This window comes from Rhamphochromis longiceps, linkage group LG20 (assembly GCF_057381845.1).
Source record: "Rhamphochromis longiceps isolate RC_006_pf linkage group LG20, R_longiceps_female_GT1.1, whole genome shotgun sequence".
Taxonomy (NCBI): domain Eukaryota; kingdom Metazoa; phylum Chordata; class Actinopteri; order Cichliformes; family Cichlidae; genus Rhamphochromis; species Rhamphochromis longiceps.
This window is the reverse complement of record NC_140576.1, coordinates 31,698,875-31,723,564: the sequence shown is the minus strand read 5'-3', so window position 1 is coordinate 31,723,564 and position 24,690 is coordinate 31,698,875. Positions and strand designations below refer to the sequence as shown.

General features: G+C 40.8%; 1 protein-coding gene across 1 annotated transcript in view; it reads right to left on the bottom strand.

Annotated features, from left to right (window-relative positions):
* plxna2 (plexin A2) overlaps positions 1–24,690 on the bottom strand; it is a 166,234-nt gene that overhangs the window by 80,324 nt on the left and 61,220 nt on the right. Inside the window, exon 4 of the mRNA XM_085395036.1 lies at positions 18,113–18,247. Coding sequence (XP_085251162.1) covers positions 18,113–18,247 — 135 coding nt within the window. The remainder of the gene's footprint in view (positions 1–18,112; positions 18,248–24,690) is intronic.

Genomic DNA, 24,690 nt, shown 5'->3' with positions numbered 1-24,690 from the left:
TTAACTATTGGAATTTGCCCATGCTCAGAGATTTGAGTGAACTAAAAACTCAAGACATTGCAGCACTACAAAGCTGGATTTAATAATAATAAAAAGATGGATAAAAAAAAAGAGGGACTGGAATCCATACACAACAACAAAGATGGCCATGCTAACTTATTCTGAACTTAAACTAAGCCAAGGTGGATATCAAGACAATACTGTTACCTTTTTATATCAAACAGCATCAATATCTACCCCACATTAGGTCTTTAGCCCTCTCATGCCCCTCGGTCCTGGGGAGGCGTGGCCCTTGGCAGCTCATAAGTAGTAACAGATTGGCAGGAGACAAACTGCCAGGCAGGAAAAAAGGGAAGGAGCAGGTCAAGCGTGTGCCTACTGACCGCAGTTTGAACTCCGATGCTGAACGTCTATTATGTGTCAATGCTAACCCAGGAACAATAAGTACATAAGTAAAGTGGTAATAATACAGTTTAATGCTTTCCACCTAGCATCTCTTAACTTAGAATAACTGTTTGGGTGTTTGTTGTTTAGGAATACATCCGGATAATTCTCTTACCCAATTTAAATGCCATAAAAAAGGGACCCTTTTGGGTCCCTTTTTTGACTTAGACCATCCGAGGGTTAAATGATTAAATCCCTTTGGGAGGAGACTTATGGGGCGATCGTGGCTCAAGAGTTGGGAGTTCGCCTTGTAATCGGAAGGTTGCCGGTTTGAGCCCCGGCTCCAACAGTCTCGGTCGTTGTGTCCTTGGGCAAGACACTTCACCCGTTGCCTACTAGTGGTGGTCAGATGGCCCGGTGGCGCCAGTGTCCGGCAGCCTCGCCTCTGTCAGTGCGCCCCAGGGTGGCTGTGGCTACAATGTAGCTTGCCATCCCCAGTGTGTGAATGTGTGTGTGAATGGGTGGATGACTGGTTGTGTAAAGTGCTTTGGGGTCCTTAGGGACTAGGAAAAGCGCTATACAAATACAGGCCATTTACCATTTAGTGACAATAAGCATATACAGGTTGGTCTAATTATTCTAAAAAACATAATCCACCCCCTAAAAAACATGGACTTAGTATTAATTCAGCATTCAACAGACCACATACATAATACAGCTGTGCACGCATTGCATTGGATTTCTGCAGGCATCCCCTGGACTGACCGACAACTGTGTGTCTCAAAAGCAAAATGGGGCATTGGGCAATCGGACAGTGGAGGAGGGAGATGGGACTGCCTCCTTATCTTTGTTTATGTGTGTTTGTGAGTGTGTGTTTAGGTATTACAGGCTGGAGGACTAGAGGGAGGAGTCATAGGGGCCTGTGAGGCAGCGGAGAGAGAGCAAGTGTAGAAATAATGGAGTGAGGGAATCGACCAGTGAGGAGGACGAAAAATACAACCAGTCAATACAGCTGGGAGTGTATCAATTATGTATGGCTTCAATTCTCTTTTGGAGTAAAAAGAGGTGGGGAATTGGCTCGTTCCAAAAGCCTGTGTATTTTTCTACTGTTTATTTGTACCTCAACTGTGGCTTTGCATATATTGTAGATCACTGAAGCTCTCAATGTTAACAGCTTTCATGCCCTCAGCACTGTTAACTTGCACTGAAAAACTAAAAGCATTGACAGAAATCTGATTTTGTGCCTGTTAATAATCTTAGCAAAACACTAGCAAGGGAAAAATATGTTTATTTACTTGTGCATGACTTAACAACTTCACTTGATCACTTGAATCTTAAGCATTGCAAATGATACCAGCATGGCTGTTACTTCTTTCCACGTATCATTTGCACCTTTTTACACAAGATAAAGATGTTAGGACTGATATTGGTGATATTATGTTAAAGTCCCTTGCTCTTTTCCTGACCCTTTACTGTCTTTTTTCACTTATCTTCTCATCTCCTCCCTTATGTTTTTCCCTGCCTTGAACACACTCTTCCACGCTCCAGTGTTCCCTCTCCTTTGCAGCTCCCAGTCGAGGTGGCCTCTTTGCTCAGTAATTCAGTCAGGAGGCTAAAAGGAGGAAATTACATCCATGCTGCCTGACCACTTTGAACTCTCAGCCCCCCTCTACTATGCTTGCTCACTGGCAACTGGTTTAAAGGCCCACACTGACATTTAAGAAATGGGCACAGGGAGCTGTGAAAGCGCCAAAGAATATTTTTGAGTGTGCATGTGTGAGCGTGTGTACTCATGCAAAGACAGATATGACACTGAGAGTGATGACATGAGGAATTAAGTTCTTCTGCATTATATTGTAAATGAAGCCTGTTAATTAGAGGGTTTGCACTTAGAAAGCACATTTTTGACAAACTGTATTCATAAATGGCAACACTAAGCCACTAACCACTAAGAAACAGTGAGTCTTCACTGATACTAACAGTATAGGTTATCTGGAACAGCAGTCAAGTGAAGTAATAATATGATATGAAATTACCAGTGTATTAGAAAAACTTTAGTTAATTCAGGTAAAAAGGTTGATGTGAAAGATTCAGATCAAGTGTACTTAACCTGCAACTGAGAGGAAAGTAATGCATATATAATAAACGTCTTTCTATGAGTGATACTTACATCAACATTAACAAATGTTTTTTTGTGAATCCTACATTTAATCCTACACTTGCATCTTTCCAGGTCAGCCTTAATGATTAAAAGTCACAATGTCTTTTTGCAAAGCTTCAGCCATTATTAATGCAATTTCTTGCCTTTCACTCTACCTGCTTTGCGTTATTTTTACCCACCTGTCTGGACTGCTCATCTATGTCACATTTATTTTATATTGGTCGCTTCACTGTACCTCTTTGTCTTTCGATCCATCTCTGGCCTGTCTGTCCAAGTCCAACTTGTGTGAGTGCCTCTCAGTAGGGTGCCAGATTGTCAATGCAGCCAGTAATGAGGTGTATGCTTCAGTCAGCATGTGAGGAGTTAATAAGGAAGCAGCAGAGGCCATCACACATCAACAACCATGAGTGTGTCTGTGTATGTGTGTGTGTGCATGTGTGCGCATATGGGGAGGGTGTGAAGGCAACAGAGCCTCCTTGGCACACTTACGGCTGTCTGTCGACCGACGGGGGTATTGATTTGGAGGGGAAAAAGCAGACAGAAATGAATTCTGATCCACAGAGGTACACCACAGTGTATGTCTGAGTGTGTTAGATTTTGTGTGCGTGTGTGCCTCTGTGTGCAAGAGTGTGTGTGTGTCTATGCGTGCATGCATGTGAGCATGTTTGTTCTCTTTGTCTCAGCATTTCTCCCAGTGTACATGATGTACATACAAATGAAGGGTTTGGTTACACCCCACTGCTCTCTGGGCTGTTGCTTGTGCACAAGGGTAAGCTTCTGTGCATGTGGGTCTGTGTGCGTTTGTACCCAAATTAGGGTGGGAGGCATTGATAACTAGGCTCAGGTGGTAAAGAATAGCAACCCCAGCCAATGTTTGTGTATGCGTGTGTGTGTATAGCTTTGTCGTATAGGTATCTTTATCTAGATGCATGCATGCACATATGGATTGTGTATTTATTTGCATTTGTAAAACGCACGCTAAAACACTCCTCAGCTGGAGTTCATATGTTGAAGTATTATTGAGGCTGGAAGACTTTCTTAGGACCTGTAATAGTGCTTGTGATTGAATTCAATTTGAGTCTATAAGGAAAATACAGACACAAAGGTTTCGGGCGAAAGACGCGTCTGCAGTTGAGTGAAAATCATCAGCTTTGCTTATAAAGAAACTCTGTGGTGCGAAGGAGAAAGAAAGCAGTGAGTGATCTTCGTTGGTGCCTGGGTGTTTTTGTTTGGCAGAAGAGGAAAGAAAGAAAAAAAAAATCAACATAATGAGACCAAACTGCTTTTGTGTCTCACTCTCTTCGTCTTTCTTCTCTCTCTACCCTCTGTCTCCTTCTCCCTCCCATCCCTCGATTCTTAGACAGCTGCTTCTGTGCAACCAAATTAACTGCTCCCCAGGTGCTTTTGGAAAGTGTGAAATAAATAAACGTTTTGCCTCCGAGGTATAGTGTTTTTGGTTACACATATAAAGTTTAAACAGCTCAGGGTGCCGCCTAAATTCAGTGTGTAAGTAACAAAATTTGCGATTCAATTTAGTTACCAATTTTAGTTGTAGTACTTTTTTTTCCCCTACTCAAAATCCCCTACGACTGTCACTATATGATCTTATCTTTTACCAATATGTGATCTTTGTGGCTACAAATATCCGATTTACAAGTCACCAAAAAGAGTAATATTTCAACAGGCTGTCAGCAGGCATACTGTTTAAATCACTAGTCTTATCTTGCCTGTTCTCTTTCTAATATTTCTCCTCAAATATTGCCTTACAGATAGGGAACCCTTCCCTGCACATTCATCTACTTTCTTTAACAAAATGTATGTCTGCACATGTCTGAGCAGTCAGAGAAATAGTCATCTGTTTTTGTGTATATTAAGATGTGCGTGTTACAGAAAGTTATTTCTTTAATATTTGCTACATAAGTTCTTCTGTGAGGGGTATAATTTACAATTCCCATTTCCAGGCCCACCCATCTAAAGTTCTTCAAGGTGGATTTAAAGATGAATACGAGTAAATAAAAATAGTACACATTTGTAAGTTTTATGTTATATTTACTGATTTTCATGCATATAATGCTGTTCTTCTGTCCAATAATAGTCTGAAATAGGGTACCAGTCTTCTTTTAACATCAAAAAACACCCTAACTGTCACACATAAATACACATATCCCAACGTAAACCCACACTGTACAATACTACATCCATCACTGGTGCTCAGGCTGACAGTTTTGTCAAAGTGAGCCGCAGGGGTTAGGAGAATGGCAGTGTGGGATTGAGTTCTCCCATCGGACGCTGTTCTGACAGGAGAGGGGGAAAAAGGAGAAGAGAAAAGGATGAATGAAGGAGGAAAAATTTGAGAATGTGTTACACAACCTTAGCAAACAGAAGGAAAGAAAGAGAAGAAAGGGTTGAGCTGCCATGGCTAACCCATCAAAAAAAAAAGACACTCTCCTGCTGTAGCCTGTTTACTAAGACTGGCCTTGTGAAGGACAGACAAAGAGCATATTGCAGGCCTGGCAGCATGGCCACATCACTCAGTAAAAGACACACACACACACAAAGGACCTCCTGAGCTACTACGCCAAACTGTGGTAAATTAACTTAACCCAAACAGCAACACATGTACTCATTGACAAATGAATGTAAATGCATTCACATGTGTGCACATACACACTTCTTCACCCCTTACAAAGCAGCTGGCAGTGTTGAAAAAAAAAGGGAAAAAAAAAAAAAGAGTATCTCCCTTCCTCAAGTAATAAAGCTCAGTCTACAGAGTCAGCCGGAGACCTCTATATAAGCACCTTTAAAACAGTGCAGGGGACAGCCTGCTGTTATCCAGTCATGTGTGGGCTCACTTTCAAAAACCATGTACAATACACTACACTTTGAGAATACTAAGAAAAAAGGCAACCAAGAGATGTTAAAAAAAACCAAACAAAAAATGCGAAAAAGCGGGAGTACGCAAGACTTCCAGACATTGCCTTCCCCAATTATAGACCAAACAATGCAACCACATTCACTTTACTCTTTGCCTGGTTCCTGACAAACCCTGTTGTGATTCCTTCAACCGGCACTCCTGTTTCTCCCTGACACTCTCTAGGCTCTAATTAGGCTTGTAAATAATTATTGCAATTAAAGCCTACAATTAGGAGGACTGAAGCACTGCCATTAGTTTCACAATAAATGTCATGAGCATTCTGCATAGGCGCAGGGAGGAAACAGACAAATGCTGTGCCATTATAGAGGCAGTCAGACAGTGAGAGTGAAAGAGACAGAAAGGGTGGGTGGGTGGGGGGGGGGGGGGGGGGGGTTGTATGAAGACAGTTGACATACTCACAGCTCTTAATTACAGAGCTGATTATTCTGGCAGGATTGGTGCTGGACTGTTACTTTAGCTCACATTCTCCAAAGTGACAAAGTGTGCAGGCACATATGCACTCATGAGTTAAAAAACAAAAATCCCCAGACACAAATTCAAAAAGGTGGATCCTCTGAAATGGAAGCACAGTGAGACAAAAATAAACAGAAACAACAAAGAAACAGAAGCAACTTAGGACTGAAATAGGAGGTTAATCAGAGATAAACAGTATTTTTATAAATGATAAGGGGCTTTCAACAAGCTCAAGAATAAGTGTGCTACTCAAGGTTACCTTTAGTGAGGACTTTCTGCCTTCGACTGGCCTCATCTTTTGAATGTTTATTTCTAAATATTTGTAATTAGCTTCCTTTGTAAAACACTAATTTACTCTCCTCCTCAAATATGTGTTTGTCTGTTTGAAAAATTTTGCAAGATTTCCTCACAATCAGCACCAAAGTGTAAGTACAGATTCTACACATAGAGAACAGGTTCAACTGATTTTTTTAAAAACGTTTTGGTCTGGGCTATTATGGAAGCAGCAGTTGACTGCAGAGAAGCAGAAGCAGAGATGTCAGAGTCTCTAAGGATGAGGTACCCTTATTACCTCATATTATGTTACAGGGCCAGTGAATGTCGCCAGCAGAGGAGTTGGGGTGGGAGACAGCCACGAGGTTTAAACTGGCACTGAGAGATGTGCAGACATGCATGATCACAAAGCAATACACAGCCCTGACATAGGTATGCACATGTGTCTAGAAATGTACTCATTTGCAGAGCATTTCGCCTATTTCACCTTAAACAGAGATCAAGCTACACGGTACTGTATATTTCTTTATACTGACCTCCACTGACACAGCAGGAGCTAAGATGTGAGGGTGGGAGAGGGGAAAATGAGAGGGAGTGCAGGCTGGGGTGCACTGGTGTGCTTCTATTAATTAACAGCTTGATGGGGGCTGACAGGACGTGTGCTGCTATCAAATAATGAGGTTAGGATTGGCCAATGGTTCCAGGGCACAAAACCTGATTAACACTAATCCTAGCTTAAGTCAATTAACAATGCCTGCTCAGGGACTAATGCAAATGAGGGGCCTTTGTTAGGTGAGCTAGTGCAAACGGAGAAAACATGGCTTGACATTCAGACGTGTAAAACATCTCTAGATCATAGTAAAAAGGGTGACAAACATAAAAAGTCATAATGAGAAAGAAATAGCTGACTTATGTAACGGTGTCTCTAGAGCAGGGTGATATGATCAAAAATATTTATCACGATATACATTAGAAAATTTGCGATAACGACATAATTGACTATATAACTGACACTAGACAAAATACTTTACAACTCCACAACTTTATTAGTGCAAAAAAAACCCCCAAAAACCATCAATGTATTTTCACTTAAACAAGCAGCTGTTTTTTATGTGCATTAAAGTTATATAAAAATTTTACGGTGCAAATGCAAATTCCTTGCTGACAGTTTAACCAAAAGGCATTTCCAGTGGAAATTGGCCGACATATCCTCAGCATAACCATGTATAATACCCACAAAACTTAAAAACAGGTTATACACACACAATGCGGAAATATTAATCAAGTGGTGCGGCTTCGTAGCTTAGTAAAGTCGTACTAAACCATTTGACAGATTTTCGAGCGCCGTGTACGACATAAAATCGTTTCGAGGTCAGTAAACACAACCAGAATTCATACATAAGGCGCACGGGATTATAAGGGGCACTGTCGATTTTCAGAAAAATCAGAGGACTGATTTTAAGTGTGCCTTATTCTCCAAAAAACACGATGATAATAACGACGGCCCGCTAGCATGCTCTACCAAAAATAGTGCTTTGTTGTGTAGCTGACGGACGAAAGCTAAACCAGTTCCACACCACTGAAGTTGCAGCATTTTTACAAACCAATTCTGGTTCATCCGTTTCATTCAACGATCCGCTTTCGCCCTTCTCATTCTCTGTCTCCGCCATGCTTTTTCCGCCATGTTTGCATGAAAACAAAGGCACTGCGCGTGCGCGTTTTACCCATATTCTATTGCGATATTTCATTTTCTTATCGTTGCCCAACATTATACCGGTATTACCGTGAACGGTGTGATATGGCCCAGCCCTAGACGTCTCTTCAGTCTGATGCAGTCAGTCAACCCTTAGACCTCATACAACCTTTGACCAAAAAATTTAATAACATTGCATACAGATTAACAATAAAAGAAACGTCTATTAAACCAAACATGTGAATGTGTGTCAACACGCATGCATGTAACGTTTAGAAAAGGGGAAATGAAATAAGGGAACATCAAATATTCTTTGAAAAGGTAGTTTAAGCCAAAACACTTTCTTTTTACTTGCAGTGTCATGAAGATAACAAATCATCACATGTACTTATCTATTTCAATAGTAGCTTAAATTAAAATTTCCACTTGACTCAGCACTGTCTGGTCAACCATCATGCCTGGTCTGTTCTATGTGCTGCAGGCACTGCTGAAACTATGTCTAAATTGGTCCCAAGTATCTTTTTCTCCATTAGGTTCTGTAATATTAAAGTTCACATCAGTCAACATATAGGCAGATCCCAATATAGAGCCCAATACAGCTATGTGCCAGTCAGGCTCCAATTAAATGACTTAATTGGTTTTTACAGTCTCGATCACAGGATAGCAGGTGAAAATCAGCCTGGTTTACAGTGACACTCAGTAATTATGATTAATGTGCAAACTAATGCACATGATAAATAATAAACGTGCAAGAAAGGTAGCGAAAGTGCTAATTTAAGGCAGCTATAACTAAATCTAATAACTTGTGGTCAGATTATTTTAAAAGGAAACGAAATCAACACATGCATGCAACAGACACATATATGGATACACAACAAAGCTTCTGATCGAGGGAGTTTGACAAGTGGAGAGACAGTGTTGAAACTAGTTTCTTCAGAATGAAAAGCTAAATGGCATCATCAATAACATTGGATGTCTGTATTGACAGGGGAATTTATCCTAATTTGTCCAGGTGTCAATATCAAGTGAAGCTGTCAGGGAAGCAGCTAAGAATCTAAGCTCAAGCTTCTAAGCTACAGCTCCAGGCCCCTGTTCAAACCATGGAGCACCTGGGTAAGTAAGCAGTCATGCGATTAATTTGCTGGCCCTCACTCCAATGGCTGCCAAACTGACCCCGCTGTTGTGCTTACATCCCAGATAAAACATGGTGGCCAATCCATCAAGGCCAGTGTCTGTTGTCTAACTGACAGCACGACGTCCCAGAGATGTCTGGTGAAAAACAGACACCTGTAAGCTAAATCCTCCCTCATCATCCTTAAGGGTGTGATCAAATGTAGATATGTAGTCTATATGATGGCCCATGAGATGACAGTTTACAAACCATTTGTTCATGCCCATCTTCTTCATTGTTGTCAAACATATAAAGGACCTGTTGTTTTTTGTCAGTTGTTTATAGAAAACAGTCCTCATTTAATCTCAGTTGAAGTCAAGTTAGGTACAATAGATCCTAAAAAAAACCAACTTATATTCATGCAGCTCAATAGCCAGTTACATACAACTTGGGAATTAGGCAACATTCAGGAACATTTGAGGGAAATCTATTCTTACAGTCTGTGGGATTTGGAAATGAGTTGCACATTCAGGGGTAGCAGAGGAAAATATTCAGCATTCTGCTTTCTGAAAGTGAACTGTGTTCAAATGGGACTGAGGAAAGACTCGGGGAGTGAGATGGCTGCAGAACTTTATAGCAATGATAACTGAATTCAGCATAACAGCAGATTTATATTCCCAAAAGCAACTACATCATTGTCCTCTGTGCTGTAATGGTATACGGTTAAGTTATTGGGACTCTTTATCTGAAAGTCATAGATAGACAGATTGGTGAGGGGAAAAAAAACAATTTAAGGTCAAGAGTCAAACGCCTGAATCATCTTCGTGCAGCTGTGTGCTAGCTAGACTGCCCTGGGGCAAACACGGGGTCAAGGGACCATGTGCAAGGCAGCACTTGCTGAGGTAGATGCCAGAATCCCTTTTTGTTACCCCCTCCTGACAAAATGAGAAGGGAGAAAGATGGTGTGGAAAGAAGCTCAGTAAAGTGCTAATATCTCATGTTGCTTTTGGTCTGTATTAATTTTTTGGTTTGAACTTTTGCTTCCTGACGAGAACATTTGGGGAAACATACAAACACACACCCACTCACTCTCACCAAGTCACGAAAAACAAAAAAACCCAACAGGAAAGTCCAGATATGTACCTAAATGATAATGCTGGTTTATTTCAAGATTTATTATCGAATGCGCTCTTTGTACTCACCACCTGTGTTGTAGAGACTTAGGGAAACAAAGAGCGTGTTGAGCTGGGCTAGAAGCATTCGCTGCCGTGTTTCATAATTTTTTTTTTCATGAATAATTTTTAATATATGTGTTTGAGTCTGCAAAAAGCGAGACACAACAAATCTAGGAAACAAAAGGCTTTCTGGCAAAATCGCTGCTAGTCGCTTTCTCTAAATTTGCAGAAGCTAGATCTATAGTAGAGCAAACGCGGATTGCTTGTTATTAGCTACAATGTGTTCCATGTCACACGTGTGTGCTACATGCACCGAAGTCTTCTTTAATAATGAGCCAGTAGCATGTCAGCTAATCTCAGCTTGGATGAGAAGTGAATGAATCCTATTTACTCCTGTCGTTATAACCACTGAACCCATTTCCACCTAATCTAACCACACCAGCCAAACAAAGGTTCAAGGGAAGTAGGGGAAACAGAAAAATCTAGGGGGGAGGAAATGGGGGAGGTTGGTGTTAGAACAGGTTGCGAGCAGACCTCCTACAAAAAAAAAGGTTTAAAAAAAGAAAGAATTCATGCATGGATTTCAAATTTCACAGCTGAGTACCTGGAGGAAATTGCCAGGCCTGGAAAAGAGGTCTTCTTTTCTTTTTGATAATCTGTGAGCTGTAATGTTGCTGTTCCATATATGAAGCTGGCTAAGGGAGGAAGGATGGAATACAAGGATTGGAGGCTGAGGGGGGTTAATGTTTGCTAAAGAGCCAAGAGTGTATTGGAGAGTGACAGCAGCACATGGCTGAACGCCTCTATAGGGGGAGGACTGTGTGTCTGTCCATGAAAGACGAGTCTGTTTTACAAGCCAGCTCAGTATCCCTCAGTTGGTCATGCTAGCAGGAATTTCACACTTATCCTTATAAAGAGCTAGCAATTAGAGGGACACTATTTCACTGGAAACACTAAGTCTTTTAAGGTCTATTATGCACCATTGTACACCATAGCCATAAAACATTACAAAAACCATTGAGCTCCATTACAAAGTCAACACCTGCCTCCTTTCTTGGGATTAATTACAAAAAAAAAAAACGGTATTTTCAAAAACTTTTTTCAGACAGAACTAAAGCCACGCCACAGGTATCACTTCAAAACCCTTTCAGATGATAAATCTTGATTATTCCCCATGAATAATACATTATAGCCTGGCTGCTGACCAAAGCAACTGAAATAATACAGTCACTGATTCTCAACCATGTGTGATGAGTGCTTGCCCCGAGTGCCAACAGACAGAGCAGCACAAAACACCACAAAAGACATGAAAGGGAGTCATACAAATGTTGATAATCTAGGCCCTATAAGACCCCATCAGTACTGGAGTAGCTGTCACCATTTATCCCAGTATGCTGCATTCTGTTGATAAACTAACAACAAAAAGAAACAAAGGCTGCTTCGGGTCTTCTGTGGGCCACAGTGGCATGTGTGCTTGAATGTTCTCCCATATGTCTAAACTCCTCAAAAGCAGCACACTACACAAAAACTACACACGTACATACTCAAACACAAACCTGCCCTCTGTGGTTAAAAAAAAAAAGAAAAAAAAAGAAAGGGGTGTGTTTGCATTCTCAAGAAAACAAAGCCTGATAAAAGAAACTCTGGAAGTATACTGGAAAAAAGGAGACGTTAGTAATGACAGAAAGACAGAAAAGCTCTTTCCACACATATACTGAAGCCTTGAACCTTTCTAGACATCACCCACAGGAGGTGCACGTTAGAATGCAAATGAATCAGTTGAATCAGGCATAAAAGGGTCTTTACCCTGTCGGCTCCCCAGTACAAAGTCCATATGATATCTGGCTGAACCATGTGAGAACTCCAGAGAGTATTTAACTTTCTGGAGATTCTCTCATGTGCCCTGCCACCTGCATGCTTTGCCCAGGTGCCACCCCTGATGAAAACCAGGCAGAATGTCTGCAGTAATGAAAATGCATCTTACATGAAGCGCTACATGCGATGCTGAATGGCAGCCAAATCTCTTGATAATGTCCACAGTTTGTCTATCATCAAAAATCCATAAGTAATTTTTTTTTTTTACTTAAAAGCCAACAAAGTGACCACCTTACACATGTTTAAGTCTCTATACACTGGCTTCCAATATGTTTAATAATTCATTTAAGATTTTAATAAGCCACCATATATTGTACTGCATGCTAGCCATAGAATCCTAGGCAGAGGATCTTTTATCTGTTGTAAAGGTGAAAACAAGAGGGGACAGTGTTTCATGGTCTGAGCTCCATTGCAGCTCTTCTGGAATGAAGATATTAGGTCAGCTAAGCCATTGTGCTGCCTCATTAAATAATAATAAAAATATGAATAATAATAACAATAATAACAACTATGAGGATTAGCCAGATGGCAGATACTGAATTTCCAAAACCAGTGGCTTAGCTCTACTGCAGCTGCCATTCATACTGTACATGAATACTTTATCAATCTAATTGCAGAATCTGGAGAGACTGTTATAATACTGGAGTATTTTTTGATGCATGTAAAGTGGCTGCTAGTATTAATATTAAAGAATAACCTTTGAAGATAATATGTGGTGCATAACCATGTGTGCTTTGTAAATGTAGAGGAAGATGTGGTACTCACTTCGAAGCCTAACGCTTTTGATACAATTTATGCAGAGGTGCTGCAGGAATGTAAGACATATGACGCATCGAGACAGAAAAGACTGTCTAGGCAGCAGCTCACTCGAATCTCCCAAAACAGCAATGACAGCAGAAACCCCAAATTTTTGGATTATTGGTATAAATATAGAAACAGTTGCGCAGACAATTCGCATAACATGACTCAAACATGTGATCTGGCAGAAATCCATACAACGGATCTGCCGAATCACGGGATACACAAGGACATTTGTAATGCACAAACTTCAAAGTCAGTCCTAATAAAATTAAACGATTTTATTTGATTAAACCAGCATGTCTTGTGATTATTCAAAAGAGGCACCATAGTGCATATACACAGATAAATCTTGAGATGAAAACCTGCTGTTATGTATTTCAGGACTGTCAGTAATGATACAATACCCCTACAGGAGGGCAAACACACACACACACTGCTCAGGGAGTAGAGAAAGCCAGTGAGCCAGGTCTTTTCATCAGTTCCACTGCACTGCCTCGCATTGGGCCAATCTCACCACATCATTAATATGGTGAATGCTATTGTCATTGCATCTACAAAACAAAAGCACAGTTTAACATGGCAGGACGATGGATCAAATATGAAAAAGGGAGTTATTAAATATGTTTGGAGGTGAGTCAGTGATGGTGTCTTGTGTGAGAATGTGAGAAAGAAACAAATGAAACAAGAGAAAAGAAAAAGTTTGCTAAAATATTACACGAGGAAGGTTGTGTGCAAGTCAGACTGAAGATTCACATGCAATAGGCTATAGGTAATGAAGTCTCCATCAGCCTTATGGACTTGCCATTACAATATTGAGAGATTGGTGTTTTCATGTATGTGCAGTTCCAGTGTTTTTATAACAGTGTACACATGATAAGGAGAACCAGTGCATTGTGACTAAATGTATGTAAATGAATACTAAGGGAAGCATGTGTTTTGTTTGTGTGACTGTGTGTGCATCCCCGTGGGTGCCTGTCTGCATGTTTGTATTCACAGAGGCGTTGCACATCCCACAATTCTTAGCCACAACACAGAGTGTTGTGTGTGAGGGTGTGAGGACAGGAGAGAGAGAGAATTCTGGAGCATGGCCTTGCTGAGCAAATTTTACTCTTGCTCTCCCAATTTCTGTCCGTCTCCCCCTTAATGTCTGTCTCTCTCTTGCTCTCTCTGTTCCCTCTATTTCCCACTGTGCCAAACACAGAGGACTTCTTTGTTATTCAGAGTAGGAAATGCAACTGGAGCCAAATCTGCCTTGGTTTCCGTTTGATATCATCCCTCCTTTGTTCCTGCCGTCTCCCATCGCCATGTGCTTGGCCTTAGATGGCATTAGTCAGACACATGGGAACAAGTAGAGCTTAGACAAGATATAGCTCGTGATGTCCTGAATGTGTGACTACAAGTGTAGCTCGAGGTGATATTTAAGCTTATGATGAGATAAAGGTCAAACTGGGCAAGACAAAATACATGCAAATTTGAATTCCAGGCATACTCCGGAAAACTCAAAAATATATTTGGATCACAGCTTTGCAAGAAAGGTCTTCATACGAAAAAATATGTTGTTTTACCTAACATACCAAAAAAATGAGGATAATTTTGAGCACAGTACACTGCTGTGAAAAATGAGCTCATGGCTAAGCTGATACCAGTCTATGCATTCAGCTGGTATTTCCCATATAAGACATGCCACTCAAGCTGCTTTAGCCTGTCCAGAGTTGCTGCACACCTGCAAGCTGCTTTGCAACCCACTTTCAAAAAAACTCCTTTACATGGTATATGACTTAATGGTCATATTTATTGTCATTGGTATCAGCTCTGTTCTTGTTGCTGATCTCAGTGTTTTTTTACTTTCCATATATGCACAAGGATGAGTGGGGATGTCCTAGAACAAGCAAATACCAAAATGCAACCAAATATATATTACTGCAGATGAACATAACGTTCCTTTGCCACTGATTGAACTGTTTCCAACTGAAAGGGCCATATGGGTCACATGCACAACCTCTCTACAGACACTGTCAGATATGGTAAATGGCCTGTATTTGTATAGCGCTTTACTAGTCCCTAAGGACCCCAAAGCGCTTTGCACATCCAGTCATCCACACATTCACACACTGGTGATGGCAAGTTACATTGTAGCCACAGCCACCCTGGGGCGCACTGACAGAGGCGAGGCTGCCGGACACTGGCGCCACCGGGCCCGTGGGCCACCACCAGTGGGCAACGGGTGAAGTGTCTTACCCAAGGACACAATGACTGAGACTGTCCAAGCCGGAGCTCGGCAACCTTCTGATTACAAGGCGAACTCCCAACTCTTGAGCCACGATATGACTATCAGGAGGTGTCTTTCAACATGCATGCCAACATCCCTGAAGCAATTGAGCATGTTTCAGTATGTGTGTGCGTGTCTGTCTCCTTCGATCCTCCCTAACCCCTAGAGAGGAAGACAGAAGAATCCCTACACTGAATACTAATAATATTCACCACGATCACCTCTCATTCAGATGACTAGCAGTTATGAGCTCAACATCAAAAGCTTCTTTCATCTGCAGAATAAGTGAGAATAAAGGATTTAGTAAATATGGGAAAGAGACTTTAGAATCAGTGCAAACTCTTCTTTACTTGCTCAGTCCATTGCTTCAGAGTCATCAGTTCATTGTCCAATACCTGCATCTTATGTTTATGCATGAAATTTTTATATTTCATTTAATATCAATATACATGTTTTGTTTATATATACATATCTATGCAAACCTCCTCCAAACATAGAGATGTACAGTTATATCTTTTGATTAATATACTATATAAATACTTATAAAGAGGCTTGATAAACTGTATTATTGTGGGGTCTTTACCTAAGAATATAAAGCGCTTTTGAGGCGACTGCTGCTGTGATGTAGCGCTATATAAATAAAACTGAATTGAACTGAACTTAAATAGTATAATTTGGCCTTCAATGTACATTTAGATCCATAATTATTTTGACAATAATTGTAATTTTCACTCTGGATTTTAAATCAAACTGCCAATATTGGACTGAACTGAAGACTTGAAGCTTTAATTCAAGGGGTTTAACATGAGGACTGCATTAACCTTTAGTAATTATCAAAAATTTTATATATGGTCCTAATTTTCAGAGGCCTGCATATAATTGGACATGATTGGCCGTTTCCCTTAATATATCATGAGAAATTAACCAGATAAAAGACCTGGAGTCCTAAACACTGAACTTGCATTTGGTAGCTCTTCACAAGAAATCTCAGCACAAGCTGTCAATTCAACTGTACAACATCACCATTAGTATGAAAAAACAAAAGAAACCCTAAAGAAATAGCACAAACTTTAGGAAGGGCCAAATCAACACACTGGTACATTCTGAAAAAGAGAGAAGGCAGAGCAACACCAAAAAAAGCATGTAAAATGACTAAAGTTTTCCCTTTAAATACATGAAATAAAGACAAACTTGTACCAGGATGATGGTAGGAGAGTATTTAAAAAAGGTTAAAATTAAAGAACAGCTCACGATCCATAACGTAGTCTGTCAAACATAGTGGAGGCAGTGTTATGGCATGGGCATGTACGGCTGCCAGTGGAACCAGGAGACTAGTGTTTACTGATGATGTGACTGCTGATAGAAGTAGCAGGATAAATCCTGAAGTGTACAGGGCTATATTCTGAGCTCATATTCAGCTTAATACCGCAAAACTGATCAGACAGTGCAAATGGATGATGAGCCAAAGCATATTGCAAAAGCTACCCAAGAGTTTATCAAGGGAAAGAAACTGGATATTCTTCAGTGAAGGCATAACAGCACAACATTTGATGATCTGCATGGCTTCTAGAATTTAGGCAGCCACTGATTGCAAAAGATTTTCATTCAAAATATTTCTATTTAAAATAATGTTAGCTGTCTAATTAAATTTGGGGCTCTTAAATTGAGGGACTATGTATTGTTGTAATTCCTAAATAGTTATTGCAGTACTTGTTAAACTCCTTAACTCCTTAAATTAAAGCTTAAAGCCGGCACTCCAGTCACATCTTGATTGCTTTTAGAATCCAGAATGGTAGTGTGCAGAGGCAAAATTGTGAAAACTGTGTAAATGTCTGAATATTTGTGGCGATGACTTTAGCAAGCTTTAGCAAAAAAAGATAAACTAGAATTATAATCTTGGAATATTTTTTGCTCAAAGTACTGAGCTGTTACTGGTGAAGTGATCCGACTTTGGCTTTATTGTTATTCTCACATCAGGTAGGCAGCTAGAACTGTGCAACTTTTCAAGTGTTTGTTTTTATATATATATAAAAAAAAAAAGAAAGTGTAAGTCATGTGCTGAAGGATAAAAAAATAACGTAGTACTACATTTACGGCTCCGTTTTCCCGTCTCTGAATTGGACATCATTTCAAAATTACTCTTTTACACGTTATCCATCCACCATGGATTCAACCCATAAGCTAAAGCTGGGTGTGTTAAAAGAAGAGATAAGAGGAGAGGATGGCAATCTATCACCTCACACTGACAGCCTTGCACGTTGTCTCTCTCTAGGGCTGCTACGCTGCCACGCTCCCCTGCAGCTGCTCCTCTCCTCTTCTCCTCCTGTTGTCATCTCTTTTCCAAGACACCATGTTTTCCCCTCCTTTGCATCTCCTCCCTTCTACTCTGCCCTTGTGTCCCCTTTTACCCTTGTGTCCTCGCACTTCTTCTACCTGTTTAGTATGTCAGTTGCATTGATGGTTATCAGCTGCTGCCCACCCAGACTGCAGTGCTGTGTCACTTCATTAGAAGTGTGAAAAGATGACCTTGCACTCTGTCTCCATTTTTTTTTTCCTTTACTCCTAAGTCGTACACTCCTCCAGCTGTCCCTTTTCCATCATCACTCTTTCTCCCATGCTTCAAGCAGCCAGTCAACCTGCCAGTCTCTGCCCTTCTTCTCCTTCATCCACTCTCATTGTACCTTATCTTTTTCTCGTCTGTCTATTTCGTTTTCCCTGCCCTCATTGTTCTCCTTCATTATCAAATGCTGTCACAATGTCCCCTGCTGTGCCACCCTGGTTATTTATAGCTAACAGTAGGTGGTGGATTGCTGATGTTGAGAGGTGGGCCATCTTGCGCCCTGCTGGAGCTCACACATTCGCACAATATTCCTGACATTTCGAACATATGCATACAGAGACAAAGGCACATTAAAACCATCTCTTCTTATGTATGGACACTTGCGTCACATATTTTCAAGCATGCAGCTTTCAAATACCTACCTGTCTCTCAGACATGACGTAGAGGTAGTTGCGGTCAAGAGAGAAGGCCATATCCCTGAGGACAGGGCTCCCATCCTTGATAACCGAGATCGTTTCATACTGAACACCACCGTGAGGAGGCCCATCAACACGAATCTGACAAAAAACAGAACACAAACAGGTCAGATTTAGCTATTTATACCTCAGTGACAGCAGGAATAGTAAAACCAGATAAAAATGATTGACAGGAATGACAAACATGATTCATTTTTTTTGTTTTTGTTTTGAAAAACACTGAAATTATTTAGCTACTTGAAGTTTCAGTTGGAGGTGGAGATTCTCCTTGAGGATCACTTCCACTAGAAAGAATGAATATGAATATGACATAAAAGCTTTTTTATAATTGCCAACAACTGTGCAACAAACCATAATATTTTCATAGTATGAGGTAATGTAAGTCCTCTATAAGTTCCTTGTAAGACGGGGTTATAAAAACTGTGCGGAATTATTTGTGGATATTATTAGACCTTTGTGAAACTTGAGCTGTGTTTTGGTTTTCTCTTTCCCTCAGTGAATGATGTATTTGCTCAGGAAAGCTTTGAACTTGAAGCCAAGACCACCTTACTGCAAAAGCAATGGAAAAGAATATAAAATGACTTATATTAGGCATCTGACCCAAATGGGCCAGTGCTAGCCTTCGTCATTCATTAGATCCCCTTGGCCAGACATAAACAGAACAGCAAATCTTGAGGAGCAGCATGGGTTGTCTAAACTTGAGTGGGGGTTTTCTGACGTTTCTGTGATGTCACATGTCACTAGGCCCTCCTCCAACCATGAAAGCTGATGGCTTTATCATCTGTCCATCCTTGCATGCCTCCATCCACCCAAATATTCATCTGTCTATTCAAACAATGACAGCACCAAAGAGCTGTCAGGCTCACAGAGGGGAAAGTCAAGGTCATATGTCTGTCAAAACAAGATCTACAGCGAAAGGGGGGGGGGGGGGGGGGGGGGGGGGGGGGTGGTGAGAAAACGAGTGCACGCACAAACTGTTGTGTACGAATGTGTGAGCAAGACCATGTGTCAAACTGCTGGATGATCAAGTAAGAGAAATGTGATTTAAGTTCACACAAAATCCCTGGAGCTCTGCCTTCAAAGCTTGAGGGTTAGTTGGGTACACGACAGCAGGCACCACAGTTAAGGAACAAAGCTCAAAGTGGTTAAGCCTTCCATGGCTGACCTACATCTGACCTTGGCAGACTAATCCAAACATTGAAAACAGGACATATGTGAAAACCATATGTAGGAGGAGAAAGGCAGGATGTGGGGGCCGTGCCAGTCTTCATCTGGTTACTGACACTGCAGTGTGGAGGGAGACCTCAGCAAATATGCTCATCCATAAAGCATGTCGGCGCACGGCCAGGCCAGCACTGTTCTGTTCACTACTGTGTCAGTGTGGGTGTTGTGAGTGCATTTTTGTGTGTGCACCCGTAGGAGCAGTCTGTCATGCTGTGATATGTGTCCTAGCAGGCTGCCACTAGGGATCACAAGATAACCCGACCTTCCCACTGCAGGCCTGCAGTTCATCTGAATCAGATCGCTATCACACAGTCTCTCACCACTGTCCAGGGGCTTTTAAATTAACATTTGGCCAGAAAGAGACTCACATACAGAGATGTCTATGAGTGTGTGAGGAACAAAACCTCTACTCTCCAGACACTTTGTTAAAAGAAGAACAAACATACTAGGCCTACCAGCAACAAGACAGTAGAGCTGCTCTATTAAGGCAAAAATAGTTTTTTGTGTTTGCTTTTGTGTTTTTGTTCAATATAAAAACTACAACCATTTTACACGATCATTTTATAAGGTTGGGTGACTGGTCAAATATGTCAGGAAATGGATACATCTATTGTAGGTTGTTGTTTTCTATATTTTCTTTTCAATTGTATTTTGATTATTTAGCCTACATATTTAGTGCACTTTAAAATAAACTTGATTATTAGTGATTAGCGTATTAGGCTCAGTTGCTGAATGTGCACCTAGTCGCCCTGCTACATTCGGCACTGACAGAGAATGTGCAACTTTTTTATTTTTATTTATTTATTTAACATATTACACAGCATAATTAACACAAACAGAATGAGGTACACTGATTTTAATCAATAATAATTTTCAGCTTATCTTGTTTTTATTGTAGCTGTTGGAGCCAACATTAAAATTGAAAATAAAATTAGATTAGTTGCCCAGTCCTGTTTTAAAAAACAAAAATAATAATAATGCAAGTGCAAGACTGTTTACAGAGACATTGTATTAGTGACTGGGTACGAGGGAAGAAGATTCACTAATACTCTCTTTCTCACTCTTTGCTTCTATGTAGCTTTTCCCAAAGGCTTATAGCTCACAAAGAAAACCGAATAAACATTATTGACAAATGACACTCTCACCATCCCACTATGTAAACACAAACACATTCACATCCAGATTTTTTTTTCCCTTTTCTACAGCAACTGTAAATCTTGCAAAGACTATTATATTAACACATATGTAGACACGCTGTTAGAAAGTATAAAAAAATATGAACGTTTGTGTGAATTGGGTCAGTTAAATACAAGTACTTTCCAGAGCAGACTCACCTCTGGGTGGGCGAATGAGAGAAAAAAGAGAAAATGAAAACCCAGAGCAAGTAAATGGAGGCACCAGTGCTTAGTGGACCAAAAATAATTCTGTCAAAGACTCCCTCTCTTTACCACACTCCCACACTACTATTCCACCAGTCAACAAAATGTACCACCTGAGTAAGCGACTCTCATGCTCAAAACATCTTTTTCTCAGCATCGCTTTACTTCAACATTTAGCCTGCTCTCTCAGGTACTTAAATCTATCCCATCTTTGCGCTGTACGACCTTGCATTATTTATCAGGCCGGGTGAAAAAGCTGCAAACAAGTTGGTTTCATACCCTCAACTGCCTCACAATATTACTGCCCCTCTATTTTAAGACTGCCCATCCATGGAAACAACCCCTGATACCCCAGAGAGCTCTCCTTTGGTCTGTCCTGGCCTGACATGGTTCCCTTTTCAACACCACAGCCATTAGCTAGCCTCTCTCTATCACCAGCATTGGAGAGCTGCAACTGAGTATAGTTGAGTAAGAGGGGAAAAAGTGAAGATGGATGAGATTGTTGAAAAACAGTCTACATTCTCCCCCGGGGCCACCACGGGCAGCTTTATGTTGAAGAGAAAAAACAGCGCTGTCATGAATGATGAAAAAAATATGATCACGGTGAAAAGATGAAAACAGGCATCATAAAAACTTGAAGCACACAGATAGCTGCGATACTTGGTTTTAAAAATCCAAGCCCCTTAAAACTATCATGAGGCAATAGTTTAATTATAAAGGTGGTGGTGTATTTGGCTTGAAAACTTCAATATGCACATCTGGACTCCGCAGGTAACCAGCATCTTTTGCCATGCTGCCAGAACCTAGCAAAAACAACAGATTAAAAAACAACAACTTTTGCTTTTATTTACAGGCTTTCTGTCACAGCACCTAGTCAGCATTAAATGGGTAGCTGTTGGGGGTGGAGAGTGGGGCTGGGGTGGTTGGCCAGCAGGGAAGCCATGGCAGAGGCATCAGAGGCCTCCCCTTGTGGCTACAAGGCCCTGTGCCAGTGGGGTGCTTTTGATCAGACCATGTAAGCACCCTGAAAAAACGTTTGAAGATTGACCAAACTCCAATTCAAATTGCCCTTCTCCTTTTTTCCCTGTCCTGTTCTCTCTCTCCCTCTCTTTCTCTTGCTCTCTTTCCCTTCCTGGTCTCTCTGGTTTTGAACACTGTGCCAGACACTGAATCCCCAACTGCGAGAGTCCGTGTGGAGCAATTTGCTTGAGTGCGGAATAAATCCTGCGTAAAAAGTGCATCAAATGTGTGTTTGCAGTGTGTTGTGGATGCTGCTGTTCTACAGTAAAAGGAATTGGAAAGAACATTAAAAAAAAACAAACTGCAGTTTCATCAAAAAGAAAAAATCAATATTAAATGTAATATATGCAAAATGCCAAAATGGTTTTGATTTGGTCTCAAAATACAACCGTGAAGTAACATGAGATGTAACAGTATGTTCATGTCTATAGATTGATGTCTGTTTCACAGCTTGCCCTGTTCCAAGTGTTTGTTCAACAGTAGACGCTCAATTTCTAAAGAATTTTTCTTCTTTAATGGTCCAGCTGCTAACTATTACCTGAGAACTGTTTTCTTTTTAAATATGTGTGGAAATCTTCTTTTCAAAACTTAGCCTTGAGGGAGGTTAGTGTTCTGAAACAAGACAAGCATGTGTACAGCTCGTTGCCAAGACCAATACAGATCCAGAGAGTGCACATTATTTTACCACCAGATTTCAGCTAGCAGAGCAGAATGTAACCCACATATGAGAACCTTTACCAAACCACAGAGTACAACACACTAACACCTTGCATTGGGATAGAATTAAGTCATACTGTAGGTCTTCCACCTACATGTTGTACCAAAATAGTAAAACAAGAGTTGATTTCTAGGAGATTATGCTCTTATGGCTGAATCTCAAAGAGAGAGAAAGAGAGTCCCTGAATAACCTATCTGGCAGCTATCTTCTGCATCTGCGCTAATCCAGTTCAGTAGTCTTGAGTGTTGAAGTGATAGGCATTGCCTTTATCTGCTTGATCCCACACACTGGATTAGATTCTGCTAAAGTACACCACCGCACACTTTCACACGCTGTCTCAATACACAGAGATACCACAGAGGCAGCTATGTTTAGGTAAATGGCACTTGTATTCAGTTAAGGTCAAATACAGTTTAAAGTCAACCAGGAGACCTGACATAGACCACGATGGACTTTCACTAATAAAGCCCAGTTTCTCTGATAGAACCATTCTCAGTCTTGCCAAATAGCCTTGAACGTGGTGTTGAGACTACCACCTCACACCTTGGATCATATGACAATTGATAAACTGCTGAAAGCATTTTAAGCGCCAGTGATGCTTCTCATGATTTCAAAAGCTTTTGTGATAGCCAAAGGTGCTCTTATGCCATCAGGTTTTGCATTGCAAGCACACCTTTAAGAAAGAAAAAGACCTTTTCCACAAGCTCAGAATTTGTCTTTTACCTTAAAACCCCTCCAATGCATGAGAATATCAAGGAAACAGCCTTGAACTAGAAACACCAGAAAGCTACACTAAGCTCACATAAATATTTTTAGATCTGTTACACAGAAGTGGGAAAAATGGTGAGGTGTGCTGATAAGACTAACCTTCTGGGGATGGCCCACCATCCACCAGTCCAGAGTATTGAATATGGCAGTATATTTTAAAGATGCTAGAGTCCAGAAAATTATAGACAAGCTGTCCTTTTGCATCTGTGGTGTGACACACTAGGTTTAACTAACAATGTGATTGATCTCAGTCTTCCAACTCCCAAAAGCATGCTTAATGTACAAACAGCCCCTTGCCATCAAATTGAATATCACTACATATTTATTTATTGTTTTTCAACATGCATGGTTACTTAAGGAGGCTTTTTTTTTAACCTAAACTACAATATTTTCCAAAACATAATCAATGTAGTTTGGTGCATAAACCTAACCAAGTATGTTTTAGTGCCTCAACTTAGCTACTGACTAGTAAAATGTTGGTGCAAATGAAACGAATCAGAAAGTGTAAGTCATGGAAACAAAGTGAACAATCAAAGCCAAACAAGACACGAACCATGGCTGACAAACGTCTGATTTACTACACCACCATCTCCCAACCTCCCAACGCAGACTTTTTCCACTCTTCAAAGGAAGACTGTTATCTCCAAATCCAATACTGCCAGGTCTGGTGGTATAGATCTGATATGCCAGTAGCTTCTGACAGAACGGCAGAGTTTGACGCCCTGGGATATGTTGATATGGACACATACTAGATGAAGTCAGATGCTTTAGGCGTGAGATTGGGAATGTATCACTAAGAGTGGACTGGTGGTATGAGTAACATTCGGGAAAAAATTAATTGCCAACACACTAGGAATAAAATACCAGTAAGACACCAATTCATTCTGATTTTAAGGACATCAGTAAAACAGAGCAGCATCTTCATGATTGCAACACCTTGAGTAGTCCTTCAAGGAACACAGTCAATGAGCAGTTTTACAGCCAGACAGACACACAGCTGGTTATGTTCCACACCTTGCAGAACCCTGTGTACCAACGAGGCTCACTATGTCTATTTTCATGTTTGTCCTGGAAACCCAGCTTGAAATGTAGCAGGCTGCTATTGTATTTCTCTACTTCAGGTGGAATAGGTTCAGGCTATTCAGCTGCCTGTGTGCGAGTCTCCCCCACCCCTTTTCATCCCTCTCCTTATTCTGCACACTGGGAGAAAACATGGAGCCTCTCTCCGCCTTGATAATGCATCTAATCCATCACCAGTGTCAGGCTGAAGAATTCTGGTGTCAGTAGCGAGCGGCGTGTAGAAATGTCCTGTGTATATGTGTGAGAAGACTCCCAACAGCCCAGTATGCCATCTCTTTTGTTCCTGTTGTACAATATAAGCTCCCATAAGGCTTATGTTAGCTTGTGTCAGTTCC